Source organism: Psittacula echo (assembly GCF_963264785.1).
Source record: "Psittacula echo genome assembly, chromosome: 3".
In the NCBI taxonomy this organism is placed as follows: Eukaryota; Metazoa; Chordata; class Aves; order Psittaciformes; family Psittacidae; genus Psittacula; species Psittacula echo.
Window position 1 is genome coordinate 116375306 of NC_137736.1, and position 17528 is coordinate 116392833.

At 46.2% G+C, this 17528-nt stretch overlaps 1 protein-coding gene across 1 annotated transcript in view; it reads left to right on the plus strand.

Moving 5' to 3' along the window:
* Positions 1-17528, plus strand: part of MAML2 (mastermind like transcriptional coactivator 2) — a gene marked incomplete at its 5' end in the record, with an annotated part of 208411 nt that continues 190883 nt past the window's right edge. Inside the window, one exon of the mRNA XM_080613157.1 lies at positions 1-408. Coding sequence (XP_080469283.1) covers positions 1-408 — 408 coding nt within the window. The remainder of the gene's footprint in view (positions 409-17528) is intronic.

Below are 17528 nucleotides of genomic sequence, written 5' to 3' on the forward strand. Positions count from 1 at the left end.
ATGGGCGACACGGCTCCCCCCCAGGCCGCGGGGCTGGGGGCCGGGCTGCTGGGGGGGGGCCCGGCGGCGCCCCGTGTGCACAGCGCCATCGTGGAGCGGCTGCGGGCCCGCATCGCCGTGTGCCGCCAGCACCACCTCAGCTGCGAGGGGCGCTACGAGCGGGGCCGCGCCGAGAGCTCCGACCGCGAGCGGGAGAGCACCTTGCAGCTCCTCCACCTCGTGCAGCAAGGGCAGGGCGCCCGCAAGGCCGGCAAGCACCACAAGGCGCCCGCCACCGCCGCCGCAGGACCGGGCACCGCAGCGGCCACCGGCGCCGCGCCGCCGGACTACCACCAGCACCTCCTCAGCAACGGCGGCATCAACGGCGAGCAGGCGGCAGGGGAGCAGCGCGCCTCGGCACTCCTGGCGGTGAGTCACAGCGCCCCCTGCCCGCGGGGAGGGGCTGCACGCGTGGCGGCAGGGAGAAGCCCCCCCCTCCCCGGGATCCCCTCAGAGCACCCGGCACCGCAGCCGTCCCTCGGGTGAGGCGCGAAGGTGGGGCCGGCTCTGAAGCCTGTCCCCACCCGAGGGCGGTCCTGGGGGAGCGGCCGTGTCCGCCGGGCTCGGCCCGCTGTGCCTCATGACTCCTGTGATGGTCCCTGCGAGGCGCTGGGCCCCGCTGTGGCATGGAGGGGGTGAGGAGTGGAGGGCAGGTCTACGCGGCCTGGAGCAGGGCAGCTGAAGGACGTGTCTTCCCTCAAAGCCATTCTGGGACTTCTGGGCTTGCTTTTTTGTCTTTGAAGCAGTTTGTGGTCCTAAAAGCGTGTTGTGTGCCCCTGTCATCACCCTATGAGGCGGTGACAGCAGGCATCCCCGAGGAGGGGCACTGGCAGTAAGCTCACAGTGCGTCCCCAAGCAGGGGTGAGAAGTAGCGCTAAGGCTTCATTCATGCTAAGATCTGCCCCCCTGCCCCATATTATCCCATCCAGCAGGGGCTTCAGACAGCGATTTCCACTCTAGGCAGCAATGTGTTGCCGCATCCCTCAAGCTTGGCGGGCTTATATGCATGAGGCAGATGGGCAGCACTGAGAAGCAAGAGCCAGTGTTCGGCTGTGTCCAGCCGGTGGTTGCGGGCAGCTCACAGTGATGTCCCCCTGAGCACCAGCATCTCCAGAAGGGGCCGGGTTGTTGTTATCACCGCACGTGTTCCACCGCGCAGCGTCACACCAGTTTTCCAGGCACCACTGTGTTGTAAATGGCATGTTGGACCTTGCTCAACTGGAAATCGCTCTGAACATGTCAGGGAGGCGAAGCTTTGTCTCCTGTTACTTTGTTACGAGCAGTCCGTGTACCTTGCTTTGGAAGGTGTGTGCTGCCCCGCGCTGCCTTCCAACCCCTAATTCTCGGCACACATGTGAAATATTAAGAGTGGCTGCGTCCTCATAGGCCCGTGCCTCCTATTGGAACAACTGAAAATAGATCTGTCCCTCTGCGCCAGACATCAAACTTATCTTTCTCAGTGCCTGATGTATGCTAAAACGGGGCCTTTGTGGTTGTTTCTCCCTTCTTCCCCGGGAGCTCGCTGCGGTGCATGGATCGACGTTGGGGGCTGCGTTGCTCAGCATCATTCATGAGGGTGATGATGTAAGCATGAACGCAATAACATTGTGTCCGAAGGGAGTTTAGATGATTTGACCTGACTCAGTGCTCAGATTAAATCTCCCCACGTTCCTTGTCACAATCAAGAAAGCCATTATCTTATTTTTCCAGTGTGTATTGATGAAATGCTTTGCACTTGTCATGTGGGGAGAAAAAGGCCTTTTGCCTAATAATGTATGTCCCAGAAAAAATCCACTTTCTGAAATCAAGGAACAGGCCAATGTGTTTTATTTTGTTTTGGTTTTTTTTTTTATTTCACTTGTTTTACTAGTTGTTACTATTATCATGAGATAGCTGGAGGCAGCTGTTTGATAGTGCAAAATGAAACAGCTCCGAAGGAAATACTGGAAGATTTTCATCTTTGAAATGCAGAGAAGTTGTCCTTGCTTCTGAAACACCACTTGTGATTGTTACCCAGCTCTCTGCTGGACAACGCCGTGTAGGACCCTCACCCCTCATTGCAAGATGTGTTACCTCTTGGATAACTCCACACAATGTGTGCCTTTGACAAGGGAAAGGTCTGACAAAGTCTCTCCCGATTTTGCACGCTAGTGTTCAGTAATCCTGCTGACAAGGTACGTGACTTCACTGAGCATGACGTCTGGGGCCCTGAACCATGTTTTGACACTGAAGAAATGCTGGCTCATGAAGCAGTATTGTTGTAATGGTATCACTGCACATCACTGATCCTCCCACTCTGTGCTTGACACAGCCATTCCTCATTTGCTGCTCTGGTAGGACTGCCTAATTAAGGAGCAGAGAAAAGCATGGGTTCAAAGTCACGTCTCTGTGTCACAGAGGCACATGTTCCCATCACCAGGAGCTCCTTAGAATATTGTTGTGAATACTGAAAAGGAAAAGCAAACCGCAGTGTCTGGGATGGGTTCAAGTGGCCGAGGGTCATACCCCAGGTAGTACAGCACTGTGCTCCTGTACTTGAAAATGCAGAGGGCAGGGATGGGCCAGGAAATTGCCAAGTCTTGGTTTTGCTCCAGCCGTAGCTGGAAGAGAAATTTTCTCTACCAGTTATTCCAAGGGTGCTTGGAAGGGGAAGGACAAGGCAAACTGAGCCTGTTGTCCTGTGTGTTATAAATAGATGGAGAAGAGAACCATCTTAAGCAGAATTCATCCTCTATGGGGTGTTTCCCAAGAGGAAATCCAGCAGAAGCTTTATATGCACTGTTCCTCTAATTCTAGACTTTTCTGTACAACAGACAGCAGATCTGGGGTGTGCAGGGTCCTTGAACAAGGTGCACCTCTAAGCTTCAGTTATGGCAAGTGCAGCTCCTGCACAGCGAAGCACAAGAGGAGCGTTTGTGAGTCTCACACTGAGCGTGTGAGGTTGGACACACATCTCTGACTCCATGGGGGGATTGCAAAGCTCCACCTGCCTCGCTGTGGGTCCACCAGTTAAAAAAGCCCACTCAGATAAGTACAAAGGCAGCCATAACTCTTTGGGGTGTTCTGCCTATCAGGACACTGTCTGCAAAACCAAGATTATCCCCACGCTTCCTCTCCTGAAAATAGCTGGGTTGTTTTTTTAGCTCTGCAGGTCGCACTGCTCTTGTTACACGTGTGCCTGTCATATTTAGTGGCATTGGATGGGTCGTTTACACAGTTGTACTCAAGAGTAAATATTTGACACTTGATAACATTTGAAACAGTGTTCACTTGAACATATCAAAGAGCTTGAAGTGATTATCTAGTTGTTGATGCTATTAGTTGATAATTATCTTTTCCCAGTGGACAGTTTAAAACTGGCAGAAGAGAGAGTTTTTAGTGGGGTTTGGTTTAGGCTTGATTTGGCAGCGTTACTGTGATTTTTGAGAAGGCATCTTTGGCGGCAGCATGTTCTAATTGGAGAGTGGAGATCAGATTTTTTAGGACCAATGGATGTGGGTACATGTGAAGGAGAAACTCGTTCTCCAGGACATGACTAGGAAAGCTTCAGTACTTTCTGCCTCCCTGCATTTCCCAAGAGCTGACATCTGTTTATTTATATGCTGGTGTTGCTTTTCATGGTGCAGAGTGGAGCAGATAAAATATTCTGTCTTTCTTTTATACATACATCTCTATGTATGTATATTCCTCCAGCACTTAGCTGTTTATATTATTTATGTTACATATAAACAGTTAGCTTTGGAGGGCATTCCTCAGTGGCTTAAGTACTGAACTGGTAATGCCAAAGTTCTTGTACTGCAGTGTCAAATCTCCAGCAGCCAATTCATTCCTTCATTCTTCTGACACAGGCTGAGCACTGTTCATTTTGCTCTGTGCAAGTTGTGGATCCCGTTTCATGGGCATTGTTGTATTATTCTGGTCATGTTCTTTCGTTGCAGCCATCACACCAGTAGCTCTGAGTGTGTTAAGTAATGTTTGTCATCAGTCACAGGTGACATGTTCTACTTTCAACCATCTCAAATTTGTGCTGAATTTATTGTTATAAGGATTAATTTAAAATGTTAATTAAATATATTAATATTTTCAGTGCTCATAAGAGTGACTGTGAAAGTGGCCTGCTCCCCAGATGTAATCTGCAAGCAGGTGAAAGAGAGAAGGGAAAACACTCCCATAAAGACAATGTAGCTAAGGAAGAGGGGCATGGGTTAATTCCCCCTATTCCCCTAAATTCTCATCAATGGCAGAATAGATCTGGAAGAGTCAATGGGTTTGCCCCAGTTCACTGAGGACCTCAGTGGAAGACAAGGCTGCCTGAGTGGTGCCAAGAGCCAAGTTTGGCTTGTGAATCTCAATTTAGGCAGTTGTGTTATGCGGAGATCCTTTAATGTTCATGGAAGCCCTGACTTTGTTTCCTAATAACTTTTTTTACGATCCACACTGTGCTTGCTGAGGTTTGGCCTCCCCTGTACTAACATTAATGATCCTCAAGTATTTTAAAAGGAAGGATTGTGCTCTGGTACCTTTGGCCCAAGTTTAGACTTTCCCCATCCCCCAAGCTCTTTGTTTGCTAGTTGGCTGCCAGGGTTGCCTGCAGAAATAGCTGTATTTTCTTGTTCTGGACATACGTAACTTTTGGAAGTGCTCTGAAGGAAGCAGTATAAGGTGAGCAGCTATGGAGTGAAGTGACATTATGGTGTGGTGAGCAGAGGTGAGTTCTGCAAAGCTGAGGTGGGATCTTTTGACTAACAAAGTTCGGTGCCAAAGCAATGAAATGTTCTGTTTGCGAGGTGAAGGACCACTGTCTGCCCCTTGTGCTTCTGCAGCAGTAAAGCTGGGTTCTGATAAATTCAATGTATGTAACCAAGTCAGGTAAAATGAGTAACTTACATTGCCTATGTGGGTACAAAACTTTGATCTGCTATCATGGACCCTCTGGCCTGCTGGGTGCCATTTGGTTAGGGTGGACATGGGCACCATTTTTTAAAACCTTTGTTCTCTTTGACTGTGAGATGTTTTCCGAACCAAACTCAAGAAGACCCCTGGAAGCTGCATAAAAACTATTTCTAATGAAAAGTTCAACAAGTTAATTTGTAAATGTATGCCCGCATAGGAACCTTTTCAGTCCTAGCTCTCCAATCAAGTCACTTGCCTCCTTTGAAGCCTATCAAACTTTGAATACATTTAATGAAAGTCTCCTGCATTCTGAAACTGTTTAACACTGTTTCCACCACCAAAGTTTCTGTAGGTAGCAACCAGATCAATGGTTTGTCTGCCAGGACTTGACATACTTTCCAAGGCTAACCCATGGGCTCCTTAACTTCCGTGACTATTACAGCAGGTCCTCTGATAGAGCCCTTGAACCCCCTCCAGTACTCAGATTGAGTCCCTGATTCGTAGCACCGCAACAAAGGAGAGTGATGCACAGCTTCTGTTCCTTTCGTGCTGAGAAGCGTGACTCCAGTAAACTGCTAGCCACTCTGTGGGGAAATCTGAACCTCAGAAAGGTACACCTGAGTCAGAGAAGCTGCTCTGCCGAAACTTTGACTTCACTATCATTACTTCTCCCCTTGCAAAGAGCAGTGCCTGCAGAAAGTGTATGTGAGGTTTGGTTAACTTGCAGTGACCAAAAAACCCCAGCAGCTAGGTTAGTCCGCAGACTAAGAAAGGCATAACATGCTTCTTCCTAACTGCTGTCAACGTTCCTGTCTACCAAGATGCCATCTTCAGAGGGTAATTGTAGTCTGCCTTTCTTATCAAATCTGTTGGCTCATAAAACTTAAACTTCACTCATGGCTCATTACTGGAGAAGAAGGGCTCTGTCCTGGTCCCTTTGGCAACTTTGGGAAGGGTAGTATCTGCACTGACCCATTTATATTGCACCTATGTGGTCTAGGAGGAGCTGGAAGCTGACAAGCTGCTCCTGCTTACAAAGCATTGGCATAGAGGTGCCAGCCCTGCCAGCAAGCTTCTCTGTCACCTTGTGCATGTCTCCTGTTTCCCTTCTAGACTTGAGCTCTTGAGGCGGCACCATCTCACTGCCCAGCCCACGGGACACTGGTCTCTGCGGAGGGCCAAGTTCTACATGACAGTGACCTAACACCATCACAGGAAGGTGATTAAAGAAACCACTATGCAACACTTTGGAGGGCACAAAATCAGTTACATGATGGGCAGAAAAACTTTAGCCACCTGGCTGCTTGAAGAGAAGAGGAACAAGGTCTTTTATCTTTGTCCTCTTCATGGTGTCCGCATAGGAGTGTTCCCAGGGATAGTAATCCCAGCAGCAGCAGAATGAAGCTGATGGGATTCGCAACAGGGCTGTGTTTTCCACAAATCTGAATCAGTGGCTGTAAACCTTACTCGTATCACGCTGCTACAGTTTGGAACAGCTTTGAGCAGTAAAATAGGCAGTGGTCTTGGCTGCAAAAAAGGAGTTGGTGCCAACTTAACAGTATTAAGAGACAGATTTATTTATTTTTTTTTAGATGAAAGCATAAACTATTTATGGCCCAGATTTCCCATGAAAAGCTTCCTATAGCCACTTGAGAGCCAAATTGTGAATTTTTCATGCCTTGTCAAGTTCTTCCAAAGTATTATTAGATGCAGGTAATCGATCTATGATTATACTAAAGTGCCAACACCAATACATAACACAAAATACCTTCTGCACTCAAGCAACAGTTCTTAGGTGAGCGTGCTAAACCCTGTGTTTCTACTCTGACTCTTAAGATCTGTTCAACAGATTACTCCTGTTATTTCATTTCCATAAACCTAAGTTTCCTCTACTATTTATCACCTTTGTAAAGTGCATTGAGATCTGATGGTTTGATGGCTTAGAAGCCAAATTCATTATTGATGGAGCCTAAGACAGGAGATTTGAATGTTTGCTTTGGCAAAGCCACAGGCAATGTTTACAAGTTGATGGATTCTTCTTATTTGACTTCTGTGTCTTGGGCCTAAGAGGTGCACTCAAATCACCTTTTCAGCCTTTGACCCACAGGCATGAGTACTGGAAATACAAACCCAAATAAGTCTTCTATATAATCAAATTACTCCCAGAGCTGGGTTTTTATGGCACCATGTTGCCAAGATTCACAGTAAAAGTGCAAGATATTGCAGTGCCCCTTCCTTTTAGGAGAGAAAAGCATTTCCCAACTTTTCATTCATAATCACAAATGTATAATTCATACTTTCTTGCTTTACTTGCTGTTGATTCTGCATCAGTTTGTACTCAAATTAGCCTCTCAATTAAGTTGGCTGTGTCCAAACACTTCATGTTCTTGATGCTCCAGCAAAGTGGGAGCAAAGTGGGACTGGAACTGAAAGCATACACTTAAGAAGTCATCTGCTCTCCATCGAGGCTGCAGCTGCACCACAGCACTAGCAGGTGGGAGCCACCTTGTCCTGCATGTGTTGCCTCCCATCTGGTAGCAATGGAGGAAGGTTCATTTTATGGCTGGAGGTGGGAGAAAGACTCAGAAACACTTCTTAGTGGAATACCTTACACGGAATTCCAACACACTCACTGAAAAATTGTAGTTCATTTTGGGATTAATTTGAAAATACCTCATGCCCATGGCTTCACGTACAGGTGTTGGCAGTTCCCTGAAGAAATTCCTTTTGTTCAGAAGTGGCTCCTGTAGCTGTTCTTATCTGTGTCACTCAGTTACAATTGTGCTGCACTTGCAAACCCAGATGAATCAAGGTGCAGAGATACTAGTACTGATTAAAAACGGGTGTGAAAGTGCTTCTGATGCAGTGAGGAAGCTGGTCTTGTGAACCCATTTACCTGCTGCCTGAGCCTACAGCTGGCTGAAAGACCTGCTAAGTTCCTGGGCTAACAGATGAAACCCCAGGAAGGTTCATCCTGGCTATTCTGTTTTGAGACAAAACATGCTATTGTGCAAGAGTCATCCCTGTGGTACCCTGGCTTTATTACAGAGCTCTGCAGGCACCTCCCTAGAGTAGGTGTTACACAAACACCCAGTGAGGACTGTGCCCTTCCCCACATACCTTAGGGCCTCAAGAGACAAGATAGACAAAGAATGGAAGGAGGAACAGAAGCACAGAAAGGTCAAGTGTCTTGCCCAAGGTCAAACAGCAGGTCAGTGGCAGAGCTGGGAACGGAGCCCAGATTTCCTGACTCCTAGTCCAGCACTCTATTAATCATCTCTTTGCTTTGTGTTCTGCGGCCTGTTACTGTCCATAGGAAATGTGCGGATGACTTTCCGACAGCTACAGAGTTACTTCTTAGTTTTGGAAACTATTGATCATCAGCAGACTATTGAGATAAAGGAGTCATGTACTGGACATATGCACTCAAGGATTCAGAACTAAGTGCTTTAGGTATTGATTTCATTCCATGACACTGAAAAGCCATATTTCATAATCCCAAATGTCTCTTCTAAGTCAGGTTTTTAGTCTTTTTCCCTTACATTGTGTACCAAGTGGTTTGTTTTTACAGAGTTACTCATCACAGTTGAACTCCTACATTGGTGCTTGCCCTATAAATTATTTCTTCCTTGAAAATGAGTTACAACAGTTATTTAGTTAGCAGGGCTTTTCTTCTCTGTGGAATTGACCACTGAAACAGTTAGCAAAACAGAGTCAAAAGTCCTGAGATACTTTTGATTCTTACTTATTTTCATTCCTCACCATGCAATGGATTCAGTTTTCAAAGGAATTCAATGGAATTATCTTGACCACAAAGTTAATTACACCTGTGAGATTCCTTTTTTAATTCCCCAAAACTGTGACTTGAGGCAAAACTCTGGCTACCGTGGTAATGACTTACGAGAGGCTCTTGTAAACAATAGTATAATCACTTTCTTATAGTCATGGCAACAGTGTTTAAGCAATGAGCTCGCTGAACATAATGTGCGCTGTCTCCACTGAGTAGCTGTAGCAGTGCTGAAGTGTGTATGCTGCTCATTTTCAGAGGACTCGAGGACATAAATTATTCAGGAAAACAGCACTGCTTCAGAATGTGTCTTTGAAACTGTTGTATTTTATACTAGCCAAAGAAAGATGCTTATTGGTGCTGGCAGGGCTGTGTCTAATTACTGCATGACAGTGCACTCCTTGGGTCAGGTCCTCCCCTGCTGAATTTAAGTGTCTGTCTCAAACCACTTGAGAACTGTGCTACCTGTTGGCAGGGTCATGCTTCCCCTGGTAAGGTTTGCCACAGTGTGGGATCCCTAACGGGGAGGGCAGAAGGGCTCAGGAGGATGCATCCTGCACATATGCATGGTGTGAGAGGCTGTGCCTTGATGCTGAGACAGGAATTTATTTAAACGAACGAGGGGTTCACTCCAGCAGGGCTGATGCCTTCCTTGGCCCAGAGGATAACCTGGATCCCCATTCAGTGGGTTAGGGAGGCACCTTGGATAGTGGATGGCTTCACAGGAAGCTTCAGAATTGAACCCCAAGACAAGGAGTTGTCTCTGATGTTTCTGTTTATTTTGTTTTCACAGCAGTCTCATTCAAACAGCTAGACCTGAAGGAAAGACCTTGTTGGCAACAGTTGTTGTTTTGGGATGAGTCATTCCACCAGATTTCTGAAATGCCACCCCAGTGACAGTTGGCGAAAATGCTGCATGGGCTGTTCAGTTTATGTTTTTCACTTTGGAAAATCAGACCATTTATTTAGGGTTCTGTTGCTTTAGAAACCATCTCAAGACACTCCAATATCTTACCCTTTCCCTTCCTTTCTTTCCTTTTCCCTTTTCCTTCTTCCCCTTTCCCTTCCCCTTTCCCTTTCCCTTCTTCCTTTTTCCCTTCCCTTCCCTTCCCTTTTTCTTTTCTCCTTCTTCCCCTCTCCTTCCTTCCCTTTCCTTCCCCCATTTTCCCCTTTTTTCCCTTTCCCCCCTTTTTCCCTTTCCCCCCTTTTTCCTCACTGCTGTGGTAGCTCAATATCTGAGCTTCTGAGTCCTTATTCTGATCAGATTGGCCCCTCCTGGAACTGCCTATAGGAATTACTGTGCACCTGGCACTGTGGATTCATCAGCCTAATGCTGGATCAGGCTCTCTATTCCTGGCCATTGTGCTAGTTTATAGCTGATTATTTTGTTTTCCAAAGAAACACATTCTCTCTGCTTCTCTAAAAGCTTTTGGTTCATCGTCCTTCCAAGCTAGATACACTTGGTCTTCAACATGGGGCTGCTTACCTCTATGGCCCAGTTCCTGGAAACAGTTACGCATGTGCTTAATTGTGCACACATGGGTAATCACACTGAAATCAAGATGTGTAGAATTAAGCAAGTCTAGAACTATTTGCAGGCTTTGGTCTTTGTTCAACAAGCAGGCCTCAGCCTGGCTCAAGTCCATGACATGCTACAAAAAGGAATCAAATTCAAAAGTAAGTAGAGTATTAATTACCAAGTGACTGATTTCCTTAAACCAGTTAATTCTGTACTTTTAAAAGCTACTTTCCATTTTTCCTGCAAATCCGATTGCCCTTCCTTTCACACTCATTTTTCCTCCTCGCTGGTCAACTCCCAGCAGACCTGAGCTGCCAGCCACATGATCCCCTTTCATAATGATTTGAGTTCCAACGTTTCTTTTTTCCTACCAACTTTGTGTATCACCATGATGGTTCCTAGGACATATGTTGGCCAGCTTTTAAGGAGAGAGAGCCCCAGTGTTTCAGACATTTATTTCCAAGTGCAGTATTAAATATAATCCCTATAATTATAGCACTGCCACTTGGACCGCTGTAGTTCAGGCTATGTCAATATGTCGTCAAAAGCTCTCTTTTTCAGGAGCTGGAACTCAGTCATGTTGTTTGAATTGAGATTTGATGGCCAGTGGCTGCAGACACACTCTGGCCCCATCCACATGCCTCCCTGCTTTTTCTTTCCTTTTACCACAAAATCCTCTTGCTTTCCCTCAAGGTCATGAGTTTACAGAACAGAGATAATGGTTGATTACAGGCTAAGTTATTCTCAGCCACCCTTTTGGGTAAGTCTAGGCTGTCCTTCGAGGGGTTCCCTGAGGCAACCTGAAGGCACGATCTGCTATCTGTGATGATGGAGCACAGCCCCAGGTGCAGCTGAAGGCTGTCCTCAGGCTGTGCATAACTATCCTGTGTGTTGGAGCTCTTAGGATGCCATCAGTGTCACACTCAGCAGCTAAGAAAGCTGTAGGCACACCTGCGCTGGAGTCTGTGTGAGCAGGGCTGGAAGCACCGCAGTCTTTTCACCTCTCGTTGCCTTGGTCAGTGGCCATACAGACCTTGCTATTTATCTGTGCGAACGCATCATGAACAGGGTAATTTCCAGCAGCAGTTTATGCTGCAAGTTTAGCACACACCTTTTTAGCCCTTGGGAAGTGGGGGGAAAACCAGCTTTGAACTGGAAACAAAAAATGGGGGGAAAAATTGGTATCCAGTAGTTGTGTAACATGATCCTGTCAGTTTTGGTACTTAAAAACCTAAACAAAACCCCAGCATTCACAGATGCTTTTAAAAGTGTCACTTGCCAGTACACAGTAACTACTTTTCATAAGGCCCTTTAGTCCATGTATTTACAGGTGGACCAGAATAGCTCTGCAGAAGTTAATCCAGTCCTTGAGTAAACAGTGTAACTTCGAAAACGTTCTATATATACCAACCATATGTAAGGCTTTTGGCGTACATTTGTACCACACACAATACATCTGAGGGGCCTGACAGAGCCAGGATGGCTGGTGAGGTCAATAACCCCCTTGCTAGTGTACTAGATGTGTGTTCATTCTGTCAAGCCCCTGAAGGGTAACTGCATTTGGATGACCAGTGTGTCGAAAGGGCTGTTCACTGAAACGCTCCGTTATGTGGTTCTCAGAGCCCTCTCCCAGATGTACTGTCTGTGCTCGGGTCACCCAGGCTGCTTTTGACACAGGTCAGAAGGACTCTTCACCACAGCTTCTTTTGGTCATAAAAGTCACACTCATCTCCTTCCCCTGGTAAAGTCCTTCCCTGCTGCCCCCCTCCTCCACTTCCCAAAGCCATCAGCCAGTCCTCCTCCTCCACAGTCACCCCTCCGTCACCTGGTCTATTGCCCTCCCTTCTCTCCTTTCATGCTCCTGACACTGCTTCTTAATGTTGTTTTTCTAGCTTGGAAGGGCCATAGGGCCAGGCTAATAGAGAGATGCTGAACACATGGCTTCCACATGTTCTCCTCATCTTCCCGCACACTGCTTCACTAGCTGTCTTTCCCTCTGTGCTTCAACTGGAGATCTAGTGACCATTCGCTTCTCCTCTCATTAGTTTTATAAAGGTTGAGCTGAAAGGCCCTGCATCATTGTCACAAGAAACTTAGAGCAAGAACTTCTATGAGTTAGCATGTATTTGTAGGTTCTCTGGTGGCTCGCCACAGGCCATGCGTGCTCACAAACTGGACATGCAGTTGTATGTGCTAAGGCTTCAGTTCAGGAAAATACTTGTTTGAAGCTAAATACATGATTAAATGCTTTTCAGTTTGAGTGCTACTGCCTTGAAATGGGACATTGTACTGGAGAAGCCATCCTTACTGGCCTCATTCGGAGCATGCAAAAGGTTTAAGAATAGTAGTACATCCATTATTTTGTAATGAGTCTTAAATAGGGCAGGATGGTATGGGCAAAGCAGAAAACGTGGAGGCTCTCCTGGTCATCTCTTACATTTTGACTCATGCTTTGGAATCTGAGTGTCTCTCAACTCTAAATATGTTTCGGTAGTGCTGCTGCCTACCTGCTGCTGTAATGGTCTGTAATGTGATTGTGTTGCTCATGTACAGACCATTTAAGTCAATTACAATTAAATGAAGAGCAACTAAGTCTTAGAAAGGAAATGTTCTTATCAACTTAGCAGTATTTTTATGACTGTGCTTGATGGTGAGTTGGACCCTTGGACCCCTGGATTACTCTCCTGCGTCCCAATGGTCAATCTGGGAACAGCTAGGAGTCCAAATCTTTTTGACTTATAACATCTAGGCATCTATCTTCTCTGTATTGAACTGAAACCAATGGGAACTGGACACCTGATCGTGTGTTTGGATCTCAGCCTAAAATCTCTGGGGTGCTTTGGGAAATGTATCCCTAGGAGATTTTGCTTGAGTCAAAAATATAGACTTGCGCCATTGCTCACAAAAAAAACCTTCAACATGAGACATCAGTGCATCTGTCAATGAGTCATCCATCGGTGCCAGAGGTCAAAGTATTCTTTGTATTTACATAAGAAGTAGTCACCTATTTACTTTCTGAGATGATGCTTGTCCTACTAACATGACATTTTGGTTTGCTGTACAGTGAAAACACTATTTTTAAATGCCTCGTATAAAGACAGACCTTGTTGTTTCTTTAAAAGTTAGAAATACTAGAGAACAAATGTAAAAGGCCCATTTCCTTCCTTGCTTGTACGTGTGGTCTAGGAAAAATCCCAAATTGTGCTAGCAAGAGGCTGTCCAGTTTCTTTTCTTGCCAATGACCTAAGTGTTGCTCCTTTAGAGAAGGCTGAATTGTTATTTTATCGTTGCCTTCTTCTGATCCGTCACTGTTTCTGCTTTCCCTCTGTTTTGGGTTTTTGTTCTTTAAATATATTACTGAAAATACATATTTAAAAAATGAAGGCAATAATTTACTAAGAAGGGATTTACCCATAAAGGACTCGAGGCGTACCACACACAGGCAGGTCCCAGCCAGGAAATCCAGTGTTAATGCTGAAACTCCCTCCCTCAGTCTCCCTGTTTCTCACCGGTGTGCTTGGTCCTTGCTGGGTGCTGGACTTGCCTGCACATGTGGTAACCATCAATCTGAGTGTGGTATTAGAGGCCAGTGCCAAGAGCTGAGGGCAGGAGCTGAAGGGCAATGGAGGAGAGTGAAATCTTGCTGTCAGTACCTGAGTGTCTTTCTCTGTACAATCCTGACATGTTAGCAAAGGAAGCTTGAAAATTACCCTGGGAATAGGAGAGTGAATTGTTGCAGAGCAGAATAATCATCCTTTCAAGGACAAGAAAAAGAACTTGGCTCCTGCTGAGTTCTTTTTTGCATTTTTCAAGGAAAAAACCCCTACTGATCCGATTTGACCAACTCCACAGCAGCAGTGCAACAGGCACCAAGTAGTCAGATCTGCTGTTTTATAAGCCCAGTTACAAAACTTCCACATGTCTAGAACTTCTGCCCTTCCTTTTCTTGATACGCTTGGTCTCCTCAGATCAAACTTTCTCCCTCAACACTTAATCCCTCTTTAGCTATCACCTTTTAATGCCTCACAAACATCTCTGTATGCTCACTTTGAAGCTTCTGTGGGCACCAGCTTCCTGCGAGTGCTTTGTAGGGGAGTCCAGAGCCATTGCCTCTCACAGGGTACAGTGGCTGCCTGTTAGGACTTTGTTTCTTCTGAAATAGTCTGTAAGGGTACAAGATCACAGGGTCACTTGGAAGCAAAACAAAGCTGCCTATAGCAAGACACGTTTAAGTCCTGCATGAACAACTGTGCCGGTCCGTGTCTCTTGTAACCCCCTCTTACCTAATCTATCAGTATCTTTACTGTGTTTATTGCCTTGCTATCAAGGAATGACAGGAAGGAGGCTGGAACCTTGGTAAAAGCTCAAGGCAGAGAAGCAGAAATGAGATGCACTGTTGAGCAAAGGTTAAAAAAGCTGTACAAGCAGGGTACTGAGCATTGCAAACAGCAGATTTTCTTGTCCTTCCCCTATCCCACTGACTTTGTGGTGATGAAGACATGGTTGCACAGCCTGTTTTATGGGGGAGACTGGGAGACCCTATAGCCCAGAAATGGGATGTTTAATGGTTTCCTGTGTCTTAGAGGTTTTTTCCCTGCAAAATTCAAATGCAAGGTCATAGATGTCAGTAATACCTCTGATCATTTGCCCAGGAACATTATTAATGAGATGTTTTCTGAACAGGTCCTGTAGTTTCTGCACACTTGGATTTCATTTGGTTTGCCTGACAGGAATGAGCAGCAGCTACTGTCAGTGTTTATTTCCAGTTAATTTTACTTATGGCACTCCTCAGTAGCCCATGGTTACAATGCTCCAGTTAATCAATCAACCATCCTTCTCACTGCCTCCCCCTTTTATTTGTTTGTCTGCTCTTGCATCACAGAAACACTTCCAGCAATTCCTCTTACACAGCAGTTGCTGAGGCAATGGACTGTCTGGTTACCCTCCAGTAGAAACTCAAGAGAGCAAATGCTAAGACAGACACGCACTTTGCACGAGTGATTCCCAGACCAAGCAGGGAAGTTCAGCACCCAGAGGTGCTTATAAGGGCCCACTACGGCCCTCAGGCTTTCAAACAGGGACTGTACTGCTAGGACACAGCGTCAGAAATAAAGAGTGGCCTCACATGAACCTCTTAGCCAGGTTGGGGATGGGGTGGTGCCAAGTCTTTCTGCAGTAGCCAGGATGAGCTGCTGAGCAGCAGACAGCCAGTGCCTTCCCTGCGCACAGCAGGCGACACAGTCAGTGCCTTCCCCGCTCACAGCAGGCAGAAGGTCTGCTTGTTCATGAAAACTGACCTGAAAAAAAGAACAAAATTAAGCAGAAGCATTTGGTTCTTATTTAAACAGTAGCAGCTCACTCCAGTGATGCTGCCCACTGGTGTGTGTAAGAGCTGTGGGCCAGCAGTGAATAGCAGCACTCTGATGTGGTGATGGGTGCAGACATGAAAACCAGAGCGAGAGGTACCTGGGGCTGCTGTGGCTAATGACAAGGGACACCTTTGATGTGATGTGAGCAGGGTACACCCTAAAGTAGGACAGTGGTATGAAAGACTTAATATTTTGTTTTCCCAGCGTGAGCTAAGTGATTCCTTGGCTTGCACAGGAACACGAGGAAAATGGTTGCGAGCTTTCACCCCATCAGCCTATGAAGAGAATGAGTACCTGGTGCTGCAGAGTGAAACTGTCTGATTTACTGTCAGGAAGTGGCTTTGCGAGCAGAAGGGCACTGAAGTGGCTGGGTACAAAGCAGAAGATGAACAAGTAGACCCTTGGCTAGGGCAGGACCCTTCAGTTTTATACCCAATTTCATTATTTTCTTCTGATTAACACCAGTGAGAGAAAGAAGAGAATCTGTACTGATAGCATGTAAAGATGAAATTTCATCTCTGGTTAATAAGCCATTTGATCTTTGCTTTTGTGGTCCTGCTGGAATCCAATCTCATCTCCTCTGGCTGAGGCATACCCTTGGGGCTCACACCTCAATGCATGCCTGCAGCCATCACCAGTGGCGCATGAGGTAGTGAGAGGGGGAATGTCATGTCCGTCCTTAGGCTCCCCAGCCTATTGAAGGGAACCACCAGCAGCTGAGGCAGACTTAACACAAAGCTCCAGACTGCTTTTCTGGGTCTGCAGGTTTTGTAGGTCCTGAGACTGTTGTAGTAGTGCATCAGACAGTCCCTGGAGTCCCAGGAGGGAGTTGTGTTGTTGTGTCACTGAGGTTGTGCTGGTGACCCTGTTCACAGAGAAGACAGTCAGTGCTCATGTTGCTAGTGAAATAAGAAGGATCTGGCCCAAATCTAAAGTAAAATGTTATGTTCCTAAGATAAGGAAAAATAAAATCAAAACACATTTTCATAGCAGAACTCGGCTTGGATTGACTGGCTTTGTTCAGTTCATCAGTACATAATCATAGGGTAACCTCTTTCTTTGTGTGCTTGCTCATGTTAACACACAGACTTGCATGCTAACCACTGTTTTCACCACCACCAAATTCTAGAGGTCAGAGACCTCTAGAATTAAATTTACAAGCCATCATAGTGTGGGCTGAAGAACCAGCTTTTTTAGAGTAGTAGCTGAGAGGCTCATTTCCTCTGTGGACGAGCCACAGAAATGAATGCATAACACACGCTGACCAGCGGGTTATATTTTGGCACCTGTACTGTGCAGATGTAACCCAGCAGCTGGGGTGAAGCAGTCTTAAAATGGCATTGAACATCCGCAGATGTAACCCAGCAGGCAGGGTCAGTGGCAGGGTGAAGCCATCTGAAAATGACACCAAACATATCATCAGCAGGACCTCATCGTACTGTGGGCATCATTCAAAGCACTGTTGATGTCAATGAGAGTGAAACTCAGTGTTAGGGTATCCAGCTTTGTGTTAGTTGCTGCAAATCCTACCAAAGCTATGTGTGTCTATTGTGTAGAATGCTCACCCTTAAGCTAGTAACTATCTATACCAAAATATCTCTAATGCAGGTTTGAACAAGTTCATCTGGCTGAGGGCATGGTTTAGAGCAGTTCTGCACTAACTTGGACTGAAACCTGTGTAACTCAAGTGCACCAAAATCCTGCCCACTGTTCTTGTTTGCACCATTCACCCCAAAGGATGGATGCATTCTCCAACAAGTTGTACTGGACCAAGGCAAACTGCAGACCCTCTGTAGGAGGGACCATGGCCTGGAGTGCCTTAATGACACGTGCCAGTAAAGAAAGACCAACAGTGGTGGCATTTTGCCGTGGAGACTGACATCCTCAGGTCACTGCTCCAGCAGCAGAGATTCATACCTCC